General features: G+C 42.6%; 1 protein-coding gene across 1 annotated transcript in view; it reads right to left on the minus strand.

Annotated features, from left to right (window-relative positions):
* LOC115141685 (ras GTPase-activating protein 2-like) overlaps positions 1-24400 on the minus strand; it is a 46800-nt gene that overhangs the window by 10669 nt on the left and 11731 nt on the right. Inside the window, exons 6-19 of the mRNA XM_029680776.2 lie at positions 13305-13388; positions 13091-13163; positions 12755-12831; positions 11888-11989; positions 9898-10048; positions 9294-9442; positions 9074-9188; positions 8818-8892; positions 8558-8681; positions 7668-7774; positions 5182-5268; positions 4660-4737; positions 4407-4480; positions 603-706 (exon numbers count right to left, since the gene is read on the minus strand). Coding sequence (XP_029536636.1) covers positions 603-706; positions 4407-4480; positions 4660-4737; positions 5182-5268; positions 7668-7774; positions 8558-8681; positions 8818-8892; positions 9074-9188; positions 9294-9442; positions 9898-10048; positions 11888-11989; positions 12755-12831; positions 13091-13163; positions 13305-13388 — 1400 coding nt within the window. The remainder of the gene's footprint in view (positions 1-602; positions 707-4406; positions 4481-4659; positions 4738-5181; positions 5269-7667; positions 7775-8557; positions 8682-8817; positions 8893-9073; positions 9189-9293; positions 9443-9897; positions 10049-11887; positions 11990-12754; positions 12832-13090; positions 13164-13304; positions 13389-24400) is intronic.

Genomic DNA, 24400 nt, shown 5'->3' on the forward strand with positions numbered 1-24400 from the left:
TTTCATACCAGCATACTTTGACCTCAAATTTCGCGCATGGTACACAAAGTGCGAGCAGGTTGGCAGGTCTGGTGTATGCGCGATTCTGCTATGGCAGCAGCCCCCAGCGTCTCATAGCCACCCTCTCTTCAAGAATTACAGGAGCCTGGCAGAGAAACCAGGAGCCTAGTGTGTGTGTGTGTGTGTGTGTGTGGCTGTGCTCCACTGAAGTGAGCTGAGGAGTAGAGTACAGGACACCCGCCAGGTAGGCTCCACTATAATGACCAGGGTTCTCACTCTCACTCCTCTTCTGCCGCTCTCTGGCTGGCTCACATTATAATGAACAGAGCTTACTTCCTGCATTCCTCCCCCTCTCTATGGGAGACCAGTGGCCCGTGGATAGATACCTGTGGATAGAGCTCCATATATTCACCATCTCCCCTGGGAGATAAAAGCTAAGAGCCTTGTTCCAAACAGTGTTGCATGTCTAGAACATCCACAATTTCAAAACAACTGGCTAACCTGGCCCATGGAGGGATCTGGTCCAACACTGCCCCCTATGGGGGACTCTGTGGTGGTGGCATGTGTGGTTGTGAATCTGTGGGAGTGTGTGCATGTCTCACCTCTGTGCTTGTGGTAGGAGAGCTCCCTGTTGGTCACTCGAAGCCACCTCTTCTTAAAGTTCTTGCCGATGCGTTTCCTTCCCTGGGCCCGCTTCTGTACCTCCCTGTAGTAAAATAAATATAGACTTGACATTGACACAGTAAGTTTAACTTTACAGCCAACAACCCAATTTTATGTGTAGCTTTCTTTATGAACCAGAAATATATATCAAAGTCAATGATCCCTCTTAGTGACAAACCCCTCTGGTCAGCTCAAACTCAAGTCACCTAACTTTTTACATTAAAGATTTAGTCCTGGACTAAAATGTACTTTCAGTCCAGGAAACAGGCACAAAATCTTTACCCCACTAGCCAAAACCCAAATTAAATTGTATTTGTCACATGAGCCAAATACAACAGGTATAATACAACCTTACCATGAAATGCTTACAAGCCATTAACCAACAATGCAGTTAAGAAAATAGTTATGAAAATATTTACAAAAGTAACACAAATAACAATGAGGCTATATACAGGGGGTCAAGGTAGCAGCAGTGTAAAAACAAGGGGGGGGGGGGCTTCCTATGACACCGCCTAGTATATAGGTCCTGGGCTGTACGCACTACCCTCTGTAGCGCTTTACAGTCGAATGCAGAGTAGTTGCCATACCAGGCGGTGATGCAGCTGGTCAGGATGCTCTCGATGGTGCAGCTTCCTGGCGGGTGCGGCCCGCCAGTAAGTCCAGGACACAGTTACAGAGGGAGGTGTTTAGTCCCAGGGTCCTTAGCTTAATGATGAGCTTCGTGGGCACTATGGTGTTGAATGCTGAGCTGTAGTCAATGAACAGCATTCTCACATAGGTGTTCCTTTTGTCCAGGTGGGAAAGGGCAGTGTGGAGTACAATTGAGATTGCGTCATCTGTGGATCTGTTGGGGCAGTATGCGAATTGGAGTGGGTCTAGAGTTTCCGGGATGATGGTGTTGACTTGAGCCATGACTACTGACATGAGTGCTACGGGCGGTAGTCATTTAGGCAGGTTACAGGGCCTTAGGCATAGGGACTGCTATGGTGGTCTGCTTGAAACATGTAGATATTACAGACTCGGTCAAAGAGAGGTTGAAAATGTCAGTGTAGACTAGAGGTCGGCCGATTAGGATTTTTCAACACCGATACCGATTATTTGAGGACCCAAAAAAGCCGATACCGATTAAAATCGGCCGATTTTTAAATATTTTTTATTTGTAATAATGACAATTACAACAATACTGAATGAACACTTATTTTAACTTAATATAATATCAATAAATCAATTTAGCCTCAAATAAATAATGAAACATGTTCAATTTGGTTTAAATAATGCAAAAACAAAGTGTTGGCGAAGAAAGTAAAAGTGCAATATGTGCCATGTAAGAAAGCTAACGTTTAAGTTCCTTGCTCAGAACATAAGAAAGCTGGTGGTTCCTTTTAACAAGAGTCTTCAATATTCCCAGGTAAGAAGTTTTAGGTTGTAGTTATTATAGGACTATTTCTCTCTATACAATTTGTATTTCATATACCTTTGACTATTGGATGTTCTTATAGGCACTTTAGTATTGCCAGTGTAACAGTATAGCTTCCATCCCTCTCCTTGCCACTACCTAGGCTCGAACCAGGAAAACATCGACAACAGCCACACTCAAAGCAGCGTTACCCATGCAGAGCAAGGGAAACAACTACTCCAAGTCTCAGAGCGAGTGACCTTTGAAACGCTATTAGCGCACACCCCGCTAACTAGCTAGCCATTTCACATCAGTTACACTAGCCTAATCTCGGGAGTTGATAGGCTTGAAGTCATAAACAGCGCAATGCTTGAAGCTGCTGGCAAAAAAACGCATGAGTGCGCTGTTTGAATGAATGCTTACGAGCCTGCTGGTGCCTACCATCGCTCAGTCAGACTGCTCAATCAAATCATAGACTTAATTATAACATAATAACACACATAAATACTAGCCGTAGGTCATTAATATGGTTGAATCCGGAAACGATCATCTCGAAAACAAAACATTTATTCTTTCAGTGAAATACGGATCCGTGGCATCCATAAGTCTAAATATTGCTGTTACATTGCACAACCTTCAATGTTAAGTCATAATTACGTAAAATTCTGACAAATTAGTTTGCAATGAGCCAGGCGGCCCAAACTTTTGCATATACCCTGACTCTGCGTGCAATGAACGCAACATGACAAGTGACAATTTCACCTGGTTAATATTGCCTGTTAACCTTTCTTTAGCTAAATATGCAGGTTTAAAAATATATACTTATGTGTATTGATTTTAAGAAAGGCATTGATATTTATGGTTAGGTACACGGAGCAACGACAGTCCTTTTTCGCGAATGCACACCGCATCGATTATACGCAACGCAGGACACGCTAGATAAACTTGTAATATCATCAACCATGTATAGTTAACTAGTGATTATGATTGATTGATTGTTTTTTATAAGATAAGTTTAATGCTAGCTAGCAACTTACCTTGGCTTCTTACTGCATTTGCGTAACAGGCAGGCTCCTCGTGAGGCAGGTGGTTAGAGCGTTGGACTAGTTAACCATAAAGTTGCAAGATTGAATCCCCGAGCTGACATGGTAAAAATATGTCATTCTGCCCCTGAACAAGGCAGTTAACCCACCGTTCCTAGGCAGTCATTGAAAATAAGAATGTGTTCTTAACTGACTTGCCTCGTTAAATAAAGTTGTAAAAAAATTATTATATATAATAAAATTGGCAAAATCAGAGTCCAAAATTACTGATTTCCGATTGTTATGAAAACTTGAAATCGGCCCTAATTAAACGGTCGACCTCTAGTGTAGACCCTTGCCAGTTGGTCCACGCATGCTCCGAGTGCACATTCTGGTAATCCGTCTGGCCCCACGGCCTTGTGAATGTTGACCTGTTTAAAAAGTCTTGCTCACATCGGCTACGGAGAGCGTGATCACACAGTCGCCCGGAACAGCTGGTGCTCTCATGCATGCTTCAGTGTTGCTTGCCTCGAAGCAAGCATAAAAAAGGCATTTAGCTCTTCTGGTAGGCTCGTGGGGAGCTCGCGGCTGGGTTTACATTTTTTAGTCTAATGGTTTGTAAGCCCTGCCACATCAGACAAGTGTCAGAGCCGGTGTAGTAGGATTCAATCTTAGTCCTCTATTAATGCTTTGGCTGTTTGAGAGCAGTGCGGAATTTCTTATATGCGACCAGATTAGTGTTCCACTCCTTGAAAGCGGCAGCTCTAACCTTTAGCTCGGTTCGGATGTTGACTGTAATCCACAGCTTCTGGTTGGGATATGTACGTACGGTCGCTGTGGGGACGACGTCGTCGATACACTTATTGATGAAGCCGGTGACTGAGGTGGTATACTCCTCAATGTCATTGGATGAAACCCAGAACATCCAGTCTGTGCTAGCAAAACAGTCCTGTAGCGTAGCATCCACGTCATCTGACAACGTCCGTATTGACCGAGTCACTGGTACTTCCTGATTCCTGCTTACAAGCAAACACTTTATCAGGAGGACAGAATTATGGTCAGATTTGCCAAATGGAGGATGAGGGAGAGCTTTGTACACGTCTCTGTGTGTGGAGTAAAGGTGGTCTAGAGTTTTTCTTTTCTTCCTCTGGTTGCACATGTGACATGCTGGTAGAAATGAGGTAAAAACAGATCTAAGTTCGCCTGCATTAAAGTCCCCGGCCACTAGGAGCGCCACTTCTGGATGAACATTTTCTTGCTTGCTTATGGCCTTATAGGAGCTCGTTGAGTGTGGTCTTAGTGTCAGCTGGATGTGAGCCACTCACCCCTCTTTGAGAACCACAGAATCCTCCACCCCGCTGGACTCCTTGCTGACGTTGGAGGAGATCTCGTCTAGGAACTACAAACACACAATGTTAGAGGGAAACACCATGCAAAATCAGCAATGCAAAAAAAAAACTAACATGGAAAACTGATTTACTAACATGTGGTTGGTAAAACCCTGAGTTGACACATGGTCTACAAAATTTAAATCTACAAAATATAATGTAATAGGAAGGTTCACAACCAACAACTCACCTTTTTTACTTTTCCAATACATTTGTCTTCTTGGAATGATTTGAAGAAATCGTACATGTAGGATTCTTTAAAACTAGACTAAAGACAAAAACACAGACAAAAAGTGTTACTTTTGCTCAGAGCAGACCTACAGACAACCCACGGGGCAAAAACTGGTTAAATCAACGTTGTTTCCACATCATTTCAACACCCAAAAATCTATATGATGATGTTGAATCAACATGGAAAACTAATTGGATTTGCAAAAAGTCATCAATAAGGACATTGTCTTTTTTGTTGTTGTCGACTTTTAACATAAATCCAATGACATGGTGAAATGTTTTGTTGATTTGACGTTGAATTCACATTAGTTGACAACTCAACCAAATGTTTATCCAAAATAGACCTTCAACTGATGTGCCCAGTGGGAATGAATGATATGATAGACATGTTGACTGACTGATAGACACACAAGGGAAGATTGATAAATTGATTGGTGGGCATGTTGACAGGCTGATAAGACAGACATACATGAATACATACCAGCTTGTTTTTGGACAGGCTACCCCAGCTCCCCAGAGTCTGGATGGTCTTGGAGATTAGAGTGAGTGTTCGGGAGACCTCTAGGTCCTGACAGATGAGTGTACAAAAGACATCAAATACCAGGGTCATGTTTTAAGGCACCGAACGGAATACATTTATTTATTTTTTTAACGGGGAGGGATTAGCTGTGCTTGTCCAATAACTTATTGTCAATTACAAACACTCGTTCTCATTGCCATTTCAAAATGTTTTATGTTGTTGTGTTTATAAATCTATCCGTTGCCTAATGAATATGACCGTTTATATCACAAAAATGTGTTTCCCAATGATGATGATTGGGAAACACATTTGTCAGAAATCAGTGTAAAAACAGTCAGCTTATGTGAATATGCATCAAAACATTTTTGGAATCTAATCAAGTTTCTCAAATCAGTCATGGGGACCCTCATTTTTTGTTCTAACCCAGTACTAAACACTCCTAACTCAGTCAATCAAGGGTTTGATGATAGGTTGAGTATTCGAATCAGGTGTGTAATTGCTGGGTTAGAATATGTGCTCTCCCCGAGCGTCCTCCAGGAATTAAATCAAGAAACACTTATGTAATCTACCCTTCCAAATATGCCATTTTTGAGATTCAAGAATTACTAAGCATTTTTGTCTTGTTCAGCCTTTGTCATCTCTTATTATGGAACAGTTATTTTACTAACATAAATCATTTGACAAACATAGCAAATTTGTAGCCTACACACCATTCTGGAAATAAGTGAAATTCCAATGTACATGCATGTAATTACATCATTGCATGCAACATGTGCAGTATGTGTGTTGTATGATGTAGGCCTACAGTGAATGTACATTTCACATTTAAAGCCACTGCTAGTTAGTTCTGCTGTGCTAAATGGCTTCTTTGCATGCTTTTTAGTCAGCCCTGGTTTCAAAGGAGTTTCAGCTTGCCACAGAATTCTCCCCGTTACGAAAGGGTCCAACTGCTCCCTTCAGCTCCATCTGAAGATGACCTTCTGGGAATGATAGAAGGTAAACCTCCATCTCCTCAGAGGTCTAATAGTCTTCAGCAGCAACAACACTTCATACGCAACCACTGGCCGGCGGATTAGAGGAGGAGAGTAGTACCACACACACACACACCTCTGGTCCCTCACCGCACCATCCTAAATCGATTACAGATTCTCTAAACATCCTTTTTAAGGACCAATGAGCATGTACTTCTGGAGTAAATATCATTTCACAGACTCTTACTGTATTTAAATGGTCTGAAATGCTTTTAGCGATGCTCATGTTCAACCACAGATCCCTTAAGAGAACTTGGGTATGGGCTTACTGCAGTAATCTAAGTGAAAGGATAGTCCTGGGATTTTGCACAAAAAAAATAGGCCTATCACCTGTAGGACCAAATTCTAACATTTAGGCTACAGTACAGGTACATTTACTAATAAATGACATGGGAATATGCTAATCATGCCAACACAGTAATATCATAGGCTACATGGGATTCATTAGAATAACTTGGCTAAAAATTCAGTAGAAGGCTAGACCTAGTGCAACTTTATTATAAAACAGTTGGCTGATGTTTCAAGCTTGGTTTAGCCATTGTCGTTAACCTAGCCTACTTTTTATTTTACCTTTATTTAACGACGCAAGTCAGTTAAGAATAAATTCTTATTTTCAATGACGGCCTAGGAACAACTGCCTGTTAACAACTGCCTGTTCAGGGGCAGAACGACAGAGTTGTACCTTGTCAGCTCGGGGATTTGAACTTGCAACCTTCCGGTTACTAGTCCAACGCTCTAACCACTAGGCTACCCTGCCACTTTACAAAGGTTTTCCCGGAATTCAATGTTTGTTTTTCTTTGTTGCTGCCGTGGTCACTGCTGGAGCGATTTGTTCATGGAAGAGTGTGATATTTGGGATGTTCTTTTGGGATGTTTAATTCTTGTTTTGTTGTAGAATGACTGAGGTCGTCACCTGTGATTTTTATTTTTAAAGAACATCTTACTCAAATGCATGAAAAGGGATAGTGCAAGACTTTGGCAATGAAGCCCTTTTGCTACTTACCTAGAGTCAGATGAACTCATGGATTCCATTTTTGTCTCTGTGTGCAGTTTGAAGGACGTTTAAGGTAGTTTCGCAAGCCATTGCTAACTAGCTATTGCTGCTAGCTGTTCCTATAACTAGCTGCTTCCAAAGACTTCAAGTCACTGTGCTAATGCTAGTTAGCAATTCAGTCACTGTGCTAATGCTAGTTAGCAAATGCTAACTTCAAACTACATGCAGACATAAAATGGTATCCATGAGAATCTTGCACTAACTCTGGGTAAGTAGAAGAAATGCGAGGCGTCGCTGCTAAATGAATATAGGGGAAGCACTTCACGTCTAAGTAGCTATACCATATCACTACAGCGTAAACACAAGGGATACCTCCGATGTGACACAAAAGTAAAAAAATATAGGCATATGGGCGTACTCACAGGATGGTGTGGGCGGAGCTGGAAGGTGTGTGGCGAGAGAACGGCGACGGCAAAGAAGCGCAGGAACACGAAGCTGCTGACCGCCGAATACTGGACATGAGGATCATCTGCAGGGGAGAGGAGGAAGGGAGAGAAGGAGGAGACAGGTGAAGGAAAAAGAAAACCAAAGCTCGGCTTGCTCCCTGTCCTTATCCATTGACTGCTCAATGGTAAGAAAACAAGGATGTTGTTTTTTGTTTTGGGTGAGCTATCCCTTTAAAAAAGGTGCCAATTCGTATAAGCATGGTGGTTAATGAGAACATGACTTACACCAAGCTCCAACACTAGCTTTTACTTGAAGGGCCTCTGTCATACATACTACGGGACAACCTCCTGCACTTTAGTCAGGCTTCTGGCTCCACCTCATGGCGGACATGGTCTCTACAACATGCTGCTTACTGATGGAAGATACTTCATATAAAAAAAAGACTGATTAAGTAACTAAATAATACTTGGGAGAGACTGGCATAATATTTCTGTATCTAATCTATCATCTTTTCTTTTGGATAGAGACCTGGACCAGTGTACACAAATGCTTATAACAGGATCTACACGAGATCAACTCGATATTTGCGGTATGAAAACATCTCAGAAACATTTTTGTGGTTAGTGGACGTTCTCTCTAATGTGATGAGGCACAGTAAGTATCGATGAGAGAGCTGTGACTGAGGAATAGGGTTACAAAACTCCAGAAACTTTCCCGGAAAGTTCGGCAAACCACCAAACTGAGTTTTTTTTTTTAAACCCAGGAACTTTGGAAAGTTTTCCGGAATTTTGAAATCATGCTGAGGATGAGGAGGTAGGATGAAGGTGAGTAGAGAGGATAAAGATGCGCGTGATGCCCTGCTCACCTGGGAACCGCTTGGAGGCCAGTTGACGCAGCGAGCGGAACACGTCACACATGAGCGGGGGACAGCTGGAGCTGGATTGGGTGATGGACGAGAACACCTTCTGAACGTACCCCTGCAGGTTCTCCTGGAGAGAGGACGGACACACACGTTGTGAACACACACACACGTCGCTTATTAACACTTCATTCTGTATACCACCCCACCACTACAAAATATACTGATAGACAGCTTGCGATGCACTGGACAAATGTATACTGTACCTTGTTGACCTCAACGTTATCTCCCTCTTTCAGTTTGATCGGGTCAATCTCACAGGTTTTGTTTGATTCACAAATCTACAAAAGAAATTGAAGATGTTATGCTGAGTTTTGAATGCATTTTCAAACATGTTGTTCCTAGGTTAATGAGCTTTTATGATTTGGTTCATAGCACGGCTTACTTCTTAGGATCTGTGTTAATCTATGACATAATCAATTTGCTCACATCATTACCTAGGTAACATATGATGTACATTACCTCATCCAATACAGGCTTCAGGGTGACAGTCAAGTAGCTCCGCCCTACAATCTTCATCATGTCGTCGATGCAGCGTGTTGCCAGGGAGTTGCCACGGAAAATGGTGTTGGCCTCCCTAGACAGACAAGACCGGGTTCAGAGGTCAGCATACCTATTCACTTTAATGAGCACTACTTTTGTCCAGAGCTCATAGGGCCGAGGAGAAGTGTGTACTACTCACTGAGTGTTCTCCAGCTCCAGGGCAGCGATGGCGGAGACGAAGGACACCAGGCGGCTGTGGTGGAGTAGCAGGCGGACCACGGGCAGCACCGCCTCATACCTCTCCCTGCAGATGTCCCCCAGAATGTGGGCCGCTGACGCCGAGATGGGCTGAGACGGAGAAGAGCGATAAATAGAGAGAGAGATAAAGGCACCATACCGTGAGCGATGATTGGTCAGCCACTAATGGTTATTGTTTGACTGCAATTCCACATGTATACAGCCACCACAAATTACTGGCAACGGTGTGGAATACAATGTGGGGGCTGTGGGCGATGTTTGACCGATTGTCGGTCCTACGCGTCCTCTATTGTACACTCACAACTTTCTTCCTTTAAGGGAGACTTTGGAGATTTTGGCAATGATGCCCTTTATCTACTTCCCATTTTTATGTCCAGTACAGAAGTTAGAGGTAGTTTCGCGAGCCAAAGCTAACTAGCGTTAGTGCAATGACTGGAAGTATCAACTAGCAATTCCTTTAAGTTCCTTAATGAGCATAATGTACCATTCAGACAGACCGACAGACAGGAGCAGGTATGTGAATTAGACAGGTCTGAGGTTAGCACCTTGATGTCTGGGGACTTGAGCAGCAGTGTGCGGAGCGGTGTGTAGCAGGCGGATGGCAGCACATTGTCCTCGGTGTAGGTTACGTTGAGCCTCAGAGAGCCCAGGTCGTCTGTCTTGGACTTCCCGTTCCCTTTGGGCTGGAGGAGATACCTGTGGACCAGGGGAAAGACACCCAACAAAAACACACCCAGTCAGCTATACAGAGTGATGGCCAACCGACACATTTTGTTTTTGACAGTGGTGAGTTGGGTTGCACATTTACCAGAATTTCACAACCCTAGTTGTGAGACGCAAATGATACTCATTTCATATGTAGAAACTGTATTCTAGTCAATGCCACTCCGACATTACTTATCCTAATATTTATACATTTCTTAATTCCATTATTTTACTTTTAGATGTGTGTATATTTTTGTGAATTGTTAGATACTACTGCACTTTTGGAGCTAGGAACACAAGTATTTCACTACACCCGGAATAACATCTGCTAAATATTTGTATAGTTGTGAGTCTGTATGTTACAGTGTGCATGTAACGATCATCTCTCCCTTTCTCTCCCTCTCTCTACACACTAGTCTCAAGGCCCTCATGCCAAACGCATAGATCAGCATCTGCATCATCCCGCATCACCTAGATGCGCGCACACACACTGTTTACGGAACGCCACCATCGTAGTGTTCAAAGCAGTCTGAGGACACAAAGGAAGGAACCGGTCAAAAGTTAACACAGATATAGAGTTGCTAGACTGGGGGACAGGATCTGGCACAGGTTAATCTCCAGGTGCTACACAGAATTGTTTATCATTTTGAAAACAGCTGTTTGAAACCACTGTTTAAAGCTGGTGGACCAAAACCGAAAGCAACTTTCGGTTTTGATCTACCAGCTACAAAACAGCTGTAAAAACTATATTTGTTGTGTTACAATTTAGACGGTACAATGATTCCCTACACTATTCAGTGCTTGTTTTCTCAGATAAACTGAAATTGAGCTAACAGTATCGAATTTTAGCAACCAGGAAATGACAGAGCGATTTCCACTAGATAAAAGTCAGAACAGTTTCCCCAGTTCAACAACAGATGCCGCTCCGGCAGGAGAAATCAATAGGAGCATTTTACAGCCAATCAGTGCTGAGGAGTATTTCTGTCTGTAATAAAGCGCTTTAGTGGGGGAAAACTCGTTCTGATTGGCTGGGCCTGGCTCCCCAGTGGGTGGGCCTATGTCCTCCAAGGCCCCCCCAGTCATGTGAAAGCCGTAGATTAGGGCCTAATTAATTTATTTCAATATTAATTTCCTTATATGAACTGTAACTAAGTCAAATCTTTGAAATTGTTGCATTTATATTTTTGTTCAGATGAATAATGAATAAGACTATATGGACGGGGGGGGGAACCTGATCCTAGATCAGCAGTACTCCTACCCAGATTACTTGGCCCAGCTCTTTAACAGCCGCCCTACAATGTGCAGATCTGATCTAGCATCCATGGATCTACGCGGAAAGAAACTCAGCACTGTGAGGGGTGTGACGTAGGAGCGTCGGATTCTGGTGGCTGATAAAACGAGGCGAGTAGCAGCGGAGTACGTAAGAGCCTCTGTGTCACGTCCCCGTATCTGTCCTTGTCATCTGCTAATCAGCCCATTCATGTCAGATAGCTAGCTAGCGCCGCAGTCAGATTACATTCTTCAGGTTGGGATTAGAAGCAGCAACAGGCGTGTGGCTGCGTACAGTGAGTGCACAACGTGTCCATGTGAGAGAAGCGTGTAAAAGTCACCCAATTAAGTGCGTATAAGGAATAGGGTGCCATTTAGGATGCAATCAGTGCGTTTGAGTGTGTAGTTAGAAGTGAGAGCAGTGGGCTCCTATGGGCATGCGAATGCTACATGCACCTTTGCATATTGGTGTGTCAGTACGTGAAATCTCCCAAGTTAGTGTGAGAAACCTGGCTCGGAAGACAAATGTGCGAGGTGAACCTGCGATGCCACCGTTCTTACCAGGCCCTGTGAATGTGGTCATTTCGTAGAATCTTGACAGATACCCGCGTCTCCCCAAGGAAAACATCCTGCGCCAAATTCCCATTGTTCCACAAGTCAACTCTGCAGAGGAGCACAGAGAGAGATATTCCAATCACACATACTAATTGAATGTGATATTTGCAAATACACGTTAACTTTCATTTTATCTACAAATAAGGGACCAATGCCCCTTCCCTTTCCAAACATACCACTTCACCATTGGCTGACTGACACACACAGAAAACACAACCACATAGATATAACACAAACACAAAATACACTGAAGTGTTGGTCTTTACCTGTGTGAAGTATACAAATTGCAGTACACTTGAAAAATACACATGCGATTAAAATCACCTCAAATCCAAACCTGAAAGTCATGCATGCGTGTTTACCTCTCTGCCCAGCCTAGTCTTACCCCACTGTAAACCCAGTGAGCTGTGTGTCAGTCCGCTGTAAGTGATGCAAACAGAGACAACCCCCACAGATCCTTAACCACCATTTTTGCATTACACACACTACACCTGTTGTGACAAACACAATTACAATCAAATCTGATTTAATTCAAAACACCCTGAAAACCCTCTCCCGACTACAGATGACAAGTCACTCCAGAGAGATGGAGGTATGGTGGTCTGTTTGCCAGTGTGGGGAAAAACCAACCCACAGATGTTCTGTCAAAGGTCAGAAGGAAAATGGAGGGAAAAAGAGAAGTAAAAGAAAGAAGAGAAGAGCGAACATAGCAGAAAGATGAGGGAAAAATAAGAGACAATTGAAGGAAGAAAGAGGAAAGAAAACAAGAGAGGAATGAAAAGAAGAGGAAACAAGAAGAGATGGCACACTCACTTGATCTCCAGCTTTTCAATGTCTTCCTCCTCTACTTGGAAATGAGACTTTTTTGTGTAACTGTTGGGCCTTGTGACCTGGGGACATCAACAAGACGGAATTTACAGTCTTCTCCAGCAAATAACAACTCATGAATTGTCAAAAATCAGACAGACACCTAAGTCGCATTCATTAAGGCATGCAACGGAAAATGGTTGAAATGTTTTTGGAATGGAAAACTAATGTGAGCATTTCTTAATGGACAGGTCCTGGTTGTCCCTTCCTGTTTTAGTCGGTTTTCTTCAATTTGGAAGAAAACTGAGATGACATGAGCTGCCAGATGTAAATTACATTTACCTCAAAGTAAAAAGTTTCCTCAAACTGAGGGTCACTGGTCTTCTTTTTCACCTTTGTTTTCTTCTGGTCAAACCTAAGGAGACAGAAGAGTCAGAAATATACTCAAACCTTTCTCATGGGGGTCTATATGAAAGAATAACAAATTAAATAATGCCTAAAATTGAAGTGAGCCCGTAATTATGTTCCACTGCAGAGGACGGTAGTCGAGTCTTACCTGGCAGGCCCAACGAGCGAGACCGTGGCATACGGGTCACAGTTCTGTCCACTGATCAGAGGCAAGCCCTGGCATTCTATTATCCTGGGGGAGACAAAAGCAACAGGAGATTGACATTAGCGTTTCTCAGATCAATTTAATTTGTTCTGACTATCTGACCTACCACTCACAATGTGCCACATAGATGACATATTCATGCTGCAAAAACTGTAAAACATGCACATGACATTTTTGTATATTCATTAAAAAGGGAAATGTCACAATTTTTTACTTCCTATTCATCACCTCCAGCACCACCCCTAACCAACATGTGAAAATGGCACATTTCTATGTTATGAAGTTAAAAAAAAGATAGAGGAAGATACATTTCCAGTGCATTGTGTGATTTTAACCAATTATGAGTAGTCATTACCTACTAATGATCTAATAAAATCGGTTGAGGATGTCATTGGAAACACTTATCTTCCTCAATCTTTTTAACTACAAAACATATAAACTTGCCATTTTCACTTACAATACATGACCAAAAGTATGTGGGCACCTGCTCATCCCAAAATCTGCTCATTCCAAAATCATGGGCATTAATATGGAGTTGGTCCACCCTTTGGTGCTAGAACAGTCTCCACTCTTCTGGGAAGGCTTTCCACTAGATGTTAGAACATTGCTGCAGGGACTTCCATTCAGCCCCACAAGAGCATTAGTGAGGTCGGGCACTGATTTTGGGCGATTAGGCCTGGCTTGCAGGCGCTGTTCCAATTCATCAAAAACGTGTTTGATGGGGTTGAGGTCAGGGCTCTGTGCAGGACAGTCAAGTTCTTCCACACCGATTGAGACAAATAATTTCTGTATGGACCTCGCTTTGTGCATGGAGGCATTGTCATGCTGAAACAGGAAAGGGCCTTCCCCAAACTGTTGCCACAAAGTTGGAAGCACAGAATGATCTAGAATGTCATTGTATGCTGTAGCGTTAAGGTTTCCCTTTACTGGAACTAAGGGGCCTAGCCCGGATCATGAAAGACAGCCCCAGACCATTATTCTTCCTCCACCAAACTTTACCGTTGGCACTATGCAGTCGGCAGGTAGCGATCTCCTTGCATTCGCCAAACCCTGATTGGTCCGTCGGACTGCCAGATGGTGAAGCGTGACTCATCACTCCAGAGAACGTGTTAAAACTGCTCCAGAGTTCAATGGCAGCGAGCTTTACACCACTTCAGCAAATGCTTGGCATTGAACATTAGGCTTGTGTGCGGCTGCTCGGCCATGGAAACCCATTTCATGAAGCTCCCGACGACCAGTTCTTGTGCTGACGTTGCTTCCAGAGGCAGTTTGGAACTCGGTTGTGAGTGTTGCTACCGAGGACAGATTTTTTACACGCTTCAGCACTCAGGGGTCCTGTTCTGTGAGCTTGTGTCGCCTAGCACTTTGCAGCTGAGCCGTTGTTGCTCCTAGACGTTTCCACTTCACAATAATAGCACTTACAGTTGACCATGGTAGCTCTAGCAGGGCAGAAATTTGACAAACTGACTTGTTGACAAGGTGGCATCCTATGACGGTGCCACGTTGAAAGTCACTGAGCTCTTCAGTACAGGTCACTCCACTGCCAATGTATGGAGATTGCATGGCTGTGTGCTCAATTATATACACACACCTGTCAGCAACATGTGTTGCTGAAATAGCCAAATCCACTAATTTGAAGGCGAGAGGACAAGTACATTAGTGTCTCTAGTTTGAGAAACAGGCACCTCACAAGTCCTCAACTGGCAGCTTCATTAAATAGTAACCGCAAAACACCAGTCAACATCAACAGTAAGTCCCTCTGTGTTCCTTTGCACATCTTAATCTTTTCTTTTTATTGACCAGTCTGAAATATGGCTTCTTCTTTGCAACTCTGCCATGAAGGCCAGCATCCCAGAGTCACTTCTTCACTGTTGACATTGAGACTGGTGTTTTGCGAGTACTATTTAATTAAGCTGCCAGTTGGGGACTTGTGAGGCATCTGTTTCTCAAACTAGACACTAATGAATTTGCCCTCTTGCTCAGTTGTGCCTCACACTCTTTTTTTCTATTCTGGTTAGAGACAGTTTGCGCTGTTCTGTGAAGGGAGTAGTACACAGCGTTGTACAAGATCTTCAGTTTCTTGGCAACTTCTCACATGGAACAGCCTTCGTTTCTCAGAACAAGAATAGACTGAAGAGTTTCAGATGAAAGTGCATTGTTTCTGGTCATTTTGACCCTGTAACCGATCCCACAAATGCTGATGCTCCTGATGCTCTAAAGTTGTATTGCTTCTTTAAAAATCAGAACAACAGTTTTCAGCTGTGCTAACATAATTGCAAAAGGGTTTTCTAATGATCAATTAGCCTTTTAAAATGATAAACTTGGATTAGCTAACACAACGTGCCATTGGAACACAGGAGTGATGGTTGCTGATAATGGGTCTCTGTGCATCTATGTAGATATTCCATTAAAAAAAAAAAATCAGCCATTTCCAGCTACATTAGTCATTTACAACATCTACACTGTATTTCGGATCAATTTGATGTTATTTTAATGGGAAAAAAAAGAGCATTCTAAATGACCTCGACCTTTGAACGGTGGTGTAAATATTCAGACCCTCTGCTTTGAGACTAGAAATCTGTGATGTAAAGTACCTAAGTGAAAATACTAAGTACTACTTAAATAGTTGTTTTGGGTCTGTACTTTACCATTTATTTTTGACTACTTTGACTTTACTACATTCTTAAAGAAAATAAATGTACTTTTTACCCCTTACATTTTACCCTCACACCCAAAAGTACTCCTGACATTTTTAATACTTGCAAGGACAGAAATAGTCTAATTCACTTATCAAGAGAACATCCCTGGTCTTCCCTACGGATCTGGCAGACTCACTAAACACAAATGATTTGTTTGTGAAATTTGTCTGAGTGTTGAACTGTGCCCCTGGCTCTCAAAAAAGTGTTGTCTGGTTTGATTAATAAGACATTTTAAATTATTTATACTTTTACTTTGATACTTAAGTATATTTCAAACCAAATACTTTTAGACTTTTACTCAAGTAGTATTTTACTGGATGAGTTTCACTTGAGGCATTAAAAAAAAAAAAGTATGTTTACTTTTACTCAAGTATGAGTTTTGCAATCCCAGTTGACAGTGCATGTCAGAGCAAAAACCAAGCCATGAGTTCGAAGGAATTGTCCGTAGAGCTCCGAGACAGGATTGGGTCAAGGCACAGATCTGGGGAAGGGTACCATAAAATGTCTGCAGTATTGAAGGTCCCCCAAAACACAGTGGCTTACATTCTTAAATGGAAGTAGTTTGGAACCACCAAGACTCTTCCTAGAGCTGGCCAACCGGCAAAACTGAGCAATCGGGGGAGAAGGGCCTTGTTCAGAAAGGTGATCAAGAACCCGATGGTCACTCTGACAGAGCTCTAGAGTTCCTCTGTGGAGATGGGAGAACCTTCCAGAAGGACAACCATCTCTGCAGCACTCCATCAATCAGGCCTTTATGGTAAAATGGCCAGGCAGAAGCCACACCACAGTAAAAATAGACAATACAGCCCACTTGGAGTTTGCCAAAAGGCACCTCAAGACTCTCAGACCATGTGAAACAAGGTTCTAGTCTGATGAAACTAAGAACTCTGAATGCAAGTGTCACGTCCGGTGGAAACCTGGCACCAACCCTAGGGTGAAGCATGGTGGTGGCAGCATCATACTGTGGGGATGTTTTTCAGCAGCAGGGACTGGGAGACTAGTCAGGAGGATACGATGAACAGACCAAAGTAGAGAGATCCTGGATGATAACCTGCTCCAGAGCACTCAGGACCTCAGACTGGGGTGAAGGTTCACCTTCCAACAGGACAACGTCCCTAAGCACACAGCCAAGACAACACAGGAGTGGCTTCGGGACAAGTCTCTGAATGTCCTTGAGTGGCCCAGCCAGAGCCCGGACTTGAACCTGATCGAACATCTCTGAAGATACTTGAAAAATAGCTGTGCAGCAATGCTCCCCATCCAACCTGACAGAGCTTGAGAGGATCCGCAGAGAAGAATGGGAGAAACTCCCCAAATACAGGTGTACCAAGCTTGTAGCATCATACCCAAGAAGACTCGAGGCTGTTATAGCTGCCAAATGTGCTTCAACAAAGTCCAGAGTAAAAGGTCTGAATACTTATGTAAACGTGGTCAATTTATTTTTGATATTTTTTGTAAAAATGTCTAAAAACGTGTTTCTGCTTTACCGTTATGGGGTATTGTGAGTTTTATTTATTTTTGTTACCTTTATTTATACAGGTTCTTTTCTCATTGAGATAACATCTCTTTTCCAAGAGAGACCTGGTCCTGGACCTGTGTAGATTGATGGGGTAAACAAACCATTTAATTCATTTTAGAATAAGGCTGTAACGTAGCAAAATGTGGAAAGGGTCAAGGGGTCTGAATGCACTGTATATAGTGCATGTTGATGTTCTGGTGGTGCTGGAGATGTTAAGTTGTCAAGTTATTTTTGTATTTTATTTTTAAAGTAAGGCTAGTACACTTTTACAACAAGTAACCAACTGACAAAACAAATCTCGATTGAGGGTAGCAGCACATCCTGACTGGGCAGGTCATATTTCCAGAATAAGGGCTAGGTAAACACTAGACAGGATGCAATGCAAATTAGTATCACAGGACGCAACCAAAATTGTGAATGAATGAACAAATGAATAACAAATTAGCCAACTGTCAGATAAGAGACAGGCAGAAAGACAGGAAGTGTAGGCATGGTTTGTCTTGGGCATAGGGTGTCATGACAATATTCCCAAACCACTCACTCAGCCATGGGACTAATAAACAGCTATCTATGATGCTGTAAGAATGACATCCCCATAGCCAAGTCAGTGCGTGTAGCAGTGACAGACAACAACACTGCACAAAGTGACGCAAGTGTGTGTGCCTGTGTGTGTCCTCCCTAGGGTTGCAAAGGGAGGGTATATTACTGTAAACTTTGTAAGTTTACCAGTAAACTACAAGAATTTTGATAACTTTCAAGTTTTGGGGGGGGGATTTTATAAAATGTAATTTAGTGGCGTTTTTGGGTACTTCAGATTATCACACGTCTAATTATCTCTGGCCCTGTGAGGCCTTATCACATGTAAAACAATTAAATAATAACAATTGAATGACAAACCTGTAAAACATTCATCCTAAAGAAACCATAACCTTTAAAAGCATTGGAGTTTAATATATAAAATACATATTTTACACACCTATTTCACTATGTCAATATGTATTTGTTTAGCACGTTTTTTGCCATCAAACTGGTGGCAGTTGTGAAAAAAGCTGGAAGAGTTGCAGAGTCCATTGAAAATAATGCCATAGTTGATTAATGCTTTTTAATAATTAGGCAATATTCTCTTGAACCATGTGGTCTATTCACTAGAAACTCATGGACACACACGGAGTGTAAAAACATTAAGAACAACTTCCTTATATTGAGTTGCGTAGACCCCCCCCCCCAATTCTTCAGTGAATGGACTCTACAAGGTGCTGAAAAGCATTCCACAGGGATGCTTCCCACAGTTGTGTGAAGTTGGCTGGATGTCCTTCGGGTGGTGGACCATTCTTGATACACACAGGAAACTGTTGAGCGTCAAAAACCCAGCAGCGTTGCAGTTCTTGACACAAACCCGTGCGCCCTGGCACAAAATACCATACCCCGTTCAAAGCATAGGAGGTTGTTGTCACATCTTAATTGAGGAGGACGGGCTCGTGGTAATGGCTGGAGGGGAATATGTGGAATGGTATCAAATACATAAAACACAATGGTTTCCATGTGTTTTATGCCATTCCATTCTCACCGTACCAACGCTGCTGGGAAAAATGAGAATGGCGCCGAAGGAAATGGCTGCCATTTTACGATCCTGTAACCATTTGTGTGTTTCTTTGCGTTAATTGTAACTTATTTTGTACATAATGTTTCTGGCACTGTGTCTTATGACCGAAAAGAGCTTCTAGATATCAGGACAGTGATTATTCACCCCGTACTGGAGGAACACTTTCTTCAATGAGTCAGACGGGAAGGACTTACTTCAGATGCACGACAAGGCCCTCATCCAAGTAATTTGCAGGAGAAAGAGGTATCGAGGATGAAGATCCGGGTGCCTTGTAAGGATCCATCGCCGAGAGGGTAATCTACCCCTACCATCGGTCCTATTAGCCAACGTACAATCAATCGATAATAAAAATAGACGAACTACGATCACGTATATCCTACCAACGGGAAACTGAAAACTGTAACATCTTATGTTTCACCGAGTCGTGGCTGAATGACGACATGAATAACATACAGCTGGCGGGTTTTAAGCTTTTTCGTCAGGATAGAACAGCAGCCTCTGGTAAGACAAGGTGTCACAGTCTATGTATATTTGTAAACAACAGCTTGTGCAAAAAATCTAAGGAAGCCTCGAGGTTTTGCTCACCTGAGGTAGAGTATCTCATGATAAGCTGTAGACGACACGATCTACGTAGAGTTTATCTGTATTTTTCGTAGCCGTCTATATACCACCACAAACTGATGCTGGCACTAAGAACGCAATCAATGAGCTGTACACTGCCATAAGAAAAAAGGAAAACGCTCAACCAGAGGCGTTTTTCCACATTTCTACCGGCATGTTAAAATGTGCAACCAGAGGGGGGGGAACACCTCTAGACCACCTTTACTCCACACACAGAGACACGTACAAATCTCTCCTCACCCTCCATTTGACCATAATTCTATCCTCCTGATTCCTGCTTACAAGCAAAAACTAAAGCAGGAAGCACCAGTGATTCGGTCAATAAGAAAGTGGTCAGATGAAGCAAAGGCTAAGCTACAGGACTGTTTTGCTAGCACAGACTGGAATATGTTCCCGGGATTCTTCCAATGGCATTGAGGAGTACACCACATCGGTCACTGACTTCATCAATTAAGTGCAATGATGACGACGTCATCCCCACAGTGACCGTACGTACATACCCCAACCAGAAGCCATGGATTACAGCCAACATCCGCACTGAGCTAAAAGGGTAGAGCTTCCGCTTTCAAGGAGAGGGACTCTAACTTGGAAGCTTAAAGTAATTCCCACTCTGCCCTTGGACGAACAATAAAACAGGCAAAGCGCCCATACAGGACTAAGAAGGAATCCTTCTACACCGGCTCAGACGCTCTTCGGAAGCTTGCAAACTATTACAGGCTATAAAAGGGAAGCACAGCCGAGAGCTTCCCAGTGACACAAGCTAAATTAATTCTATGCTCGCTTCTAGGCAAGTAACACTGAAGCATGCATGAGAGCATCAGCTGTTCCGGACAACTGTGTAATCACGCTCTCCGAAGCCGATGTGAGTAAGACCTTAAAACAGGTCAACATTCACAAGGCCGCAGGACCACAGGAATTACCAGGACATGTACTCCGAACATGCGCTGACCAACTGGCAAATGTCTTCACTGACATTTTCAACCTTTCCCTCACTGAGTCTGTAATTCCAACATGCTTCAAGCAGACCACCAGTCCCTGTGCCCAAGAACATTAAGGTAACCTGCCTAAATGACTACCGACCCGTAGCACTCACGTCTGTAGCCATGAAATGCTTTGAAAGGCTGGTCATGGCTCACATTAACACTATCACAGAAACCCTAGACCCAATCAAATTTGCATACCGCCCCAACAGAGCCACATATGATGCAATCTCTATTGCACTCCACACTGCCCTTTCCCACATAGACAAAAGGAACACCTATGTGAGAATGCTATTAATTGAATACAGCTCAGCTCAGCATAGTGCCCTCAAAGCTCATCACTAAGCTAAGGACCCTGGGACTAAATACCTCACTCTGCAACTGGATCCTGGACTTCCTGATGTGCCGCCTCCAGGTGGTAAGGGTAGGAAACACAGCTGCCATGCTGATCCTCAACACAGGGGCCCCTCAGAGGTGCGTGCTCAGTCCCCTCCTGTACTCCCTGTTCACCCATGACTGCATGGCCAGGCATGACTCCAACACCATCAAGTTTGCCGATGACAACAGTGGTAGGCCTGATCACCGACAACGATGAAACAGCCTATAGGGAGGAGGTCAGAGACCTGACCGTGTGGTGCCAGGACAACAACCTCTCCCTCAACGTGATCAAGACAAAGGAGATGATTGTGGACTACAGGAAAAGGAGGACCGACCATGATAGCCCCTGCACATGGACTCTGTACCAGTACCCCCTGTATATAGCCTTGCTATTATTATTTTACTGCTGCTGTTTAATTAAATGTTACTATTATTTTCAATTTTAAGTTAACCAACAATGTTTTTTTTTTAAAGTGTTTAGGGCTTGTAAGTCGGCATTTCACTGTAAGGTCTACACCGGTTGTATTCGGCGCATGTGACAAATAACATTTGATTTGATCAGCTATTTCGCCTACAAAAATAATATTTTGGGAAAAAATGAACTTTGGCTGTCTACCTGGGAGTCTCGTGAGTGAAAACATCATTTAATTTGATTGCTTTTCTGATTTCCGTGACAAGTTTGCCTGCTGCTAGCAAGGCATAATGCTATGCTAGGCTATGATAAACTTACACAGATGCTTGTCTAGCGTTGGCTGTAAAGCATATTTTGAAAATCTGAGATGACAGGGTGATTAACAAAAAGGCAAAGCTGTGTTCCAATATATTTCATTTATGTCCGTTGCGTTATGCTAATTAGTGTCAGATGATGGTAACGGTCCCGTTCACGGGCTGGGTGTCACTACAGGTTAAGTTACATGGCCTACTATGCTAATTCTGTAGCGGTATTGTTAGAGAGGGCTAAATAAATATTTTGTTGGTCTTGCCAGGCAGGTATTAACCCTAGTTATTAAACTTAGTTATTACCTATTATAACATTATTATTATAAAATATTATTAAAACCGAAGGATTTCCAGACACATTCTAAACATGATGTCTTAAAGGAGGACTGTAGCATCTAATGATGAAACATTATGGAGTCTTAAAGGAGCCTTGTAGCATCTAATGATGAAACATTATGGAGTCTTAAACTTTATGTGGTATTGCACTTGTGAATGCATGAAAGTTAAATATTTCTAATTTTTAAAAAATATATTTTGCACTCTGCAATTTCACCGGATGTTGTCTCAAGCGGAATCCTCAATCAGTTGTGTTGTGACAAGGTAGATGATTGTGGCATACTAACCCTATTGGGTAAAAGACCCATATGGTGTCAATAACAGCTCAAATAAGCAAAGAGAAACAACAGTCCAACATTACTTTAAGGACCACCACAATAATGGAAGATCCAGAGTTACTTCTGATGCAAAAGTTCAGTAGAGTTACCAGCCTTAGAACTTGCAGCCCAAATAATTGCTTCACAAAGTTCAAGAAACAGACACATCTCAACATCATCGGTTCAGAGGAGACTGCGTGAATCAGGCCTTCATGGTCGAATTGCTGCAAGGAAACCACTACTAAAGGACACCAATAAGAAGAAGAGACTTGCTTGGGCCAAGAAACACGAGCAATGGACATTAGACCGGTGGATATCTGTCCTTGGGTCTGATGAGTCCAAATTTGAGATTTTTTGATCTGAGCGTCATGTCTTTGTGAGACGAGTAGATGAACAGATTATCTCTGCATGTGTGGTTCCCAGCGTGAAGCATGGAGGAGGAGATGTGATGGTTTACTTTGCTGTTGACAATGTCATTGTTTATTTATTCAAGTCACACTAACCAGCATGGCTTCCACAGCATTCTACAGCTTTATGCCATCCCATCTGGTTTGGGCTTAGTCCCACTGTCATTTGTTTTTCAACAACAATGACCCAACACACCTCCAGGCTGTGTAAGAGCTATTTGATCAAGTAGGAGAGTGATTAGTGCTGCATCAGATGACCTGGCCTACACAATCCCCAGACACAATCCCCCCACCGTTTTTATTTTATCTTGTTTATTTTTTTTGGTTTCCAGAGATGGAAGTAATTTTTACTGTACTTTTTGGTACCTTTGAATCTAAAGTATTGTATCAAGATGGTTTGGGATGAGTTGGATCGCAGAGGTGAAGGGAAAGCGGCCTACAAGTTCTCAGCATATGTGGGAATGCCTACAAGACTGTTGGAAAAGGATTCCAGGTGAAGCTGTTTGAGAGAAAGCAAGGGTGGCAACTTTTGAAGAATAAAATATATATTTTGATTTAACACTTGTGGTTACTACATGATTCCATGTGTTTTTAATCATTTTGATGTCTTTATTATTCTACAATGTAGAAAATAGTAAAAATAAAGAAAAACCCTTGAATGAGTAGGTGAGTCCAACCTTTTGACTGTACATTAAATTTCCCGCTCAGCCCAGTCAAAACTGTTCGCTGCTCTGGCCCCCAATGATCCCTCAACAGCAGTCAATCACCACCTTCCGGAAACCTGAAACCCCACCTTTTAAGGAATACCTTGCCTTCATTAAAAGACCTAGATGCACTATTGTAAAGTGGCTGTTCCACTGGATGTCATAAGGTGAAAGCACAATCGCTCTGGATAAGAGCGTCTGCTAAATGACTTAAATGTAAATGTAAATCATTATGAGCCGTCCTCCCCTTCAACCTCCCCTGATTCAAAGGCACTTAAATGTTTAGTCTTGCCCATTCACCCTATGAATGGCACACATACACAATCCATGTCCCAATTGTCTCAAGGCTTAAAAAGCCTTCTTTAACCTGTCTCCTCCCCTTTATCTACACTGACTGAAGTGGATTTAACAAGTGACATCAATAAGGGACCATAGCTTTCACCTGGTCAGTCTGTCATGGAAAGAGCAGGTATTCTGAATATTTTGTACACTCAGTGTATATTAACAGTGAATACTTAAAAATAAAAAGTTATTCAAGTATAAATTGCCCAAGTCACCATAGATTAACAGAAAATATGGCAATTATCAAAGATACTGGTAACTTTGGTAAATGAGCGTTAGCTTTGCCACCCTAATCCTCCCACAGTGACAGGGCAGGGTAGAGGGCCATTAACAGTGAAGAGGTATCGATGACACACCGTGGTTTTGAGAAACCAGCGGCCACAGAGGTGGGAGCAGTGCTAGAGCAGTTTCCT

Source organism: Oncorhynchus nerka, linkage group LG14 (genome assembly GCF_034236695.1).
Source record: "Oncorhynchus nerka isolate Pitt River linkage group LG14, Oner_Uvic_2.0, whole genome shotgun sequence".
NCBI lineage: Eukaryota > Metazoa > Chordata > Actinopteri > Salmoniformes > Salmonidae > Oncorhynchus > Oncorhynchus nerka.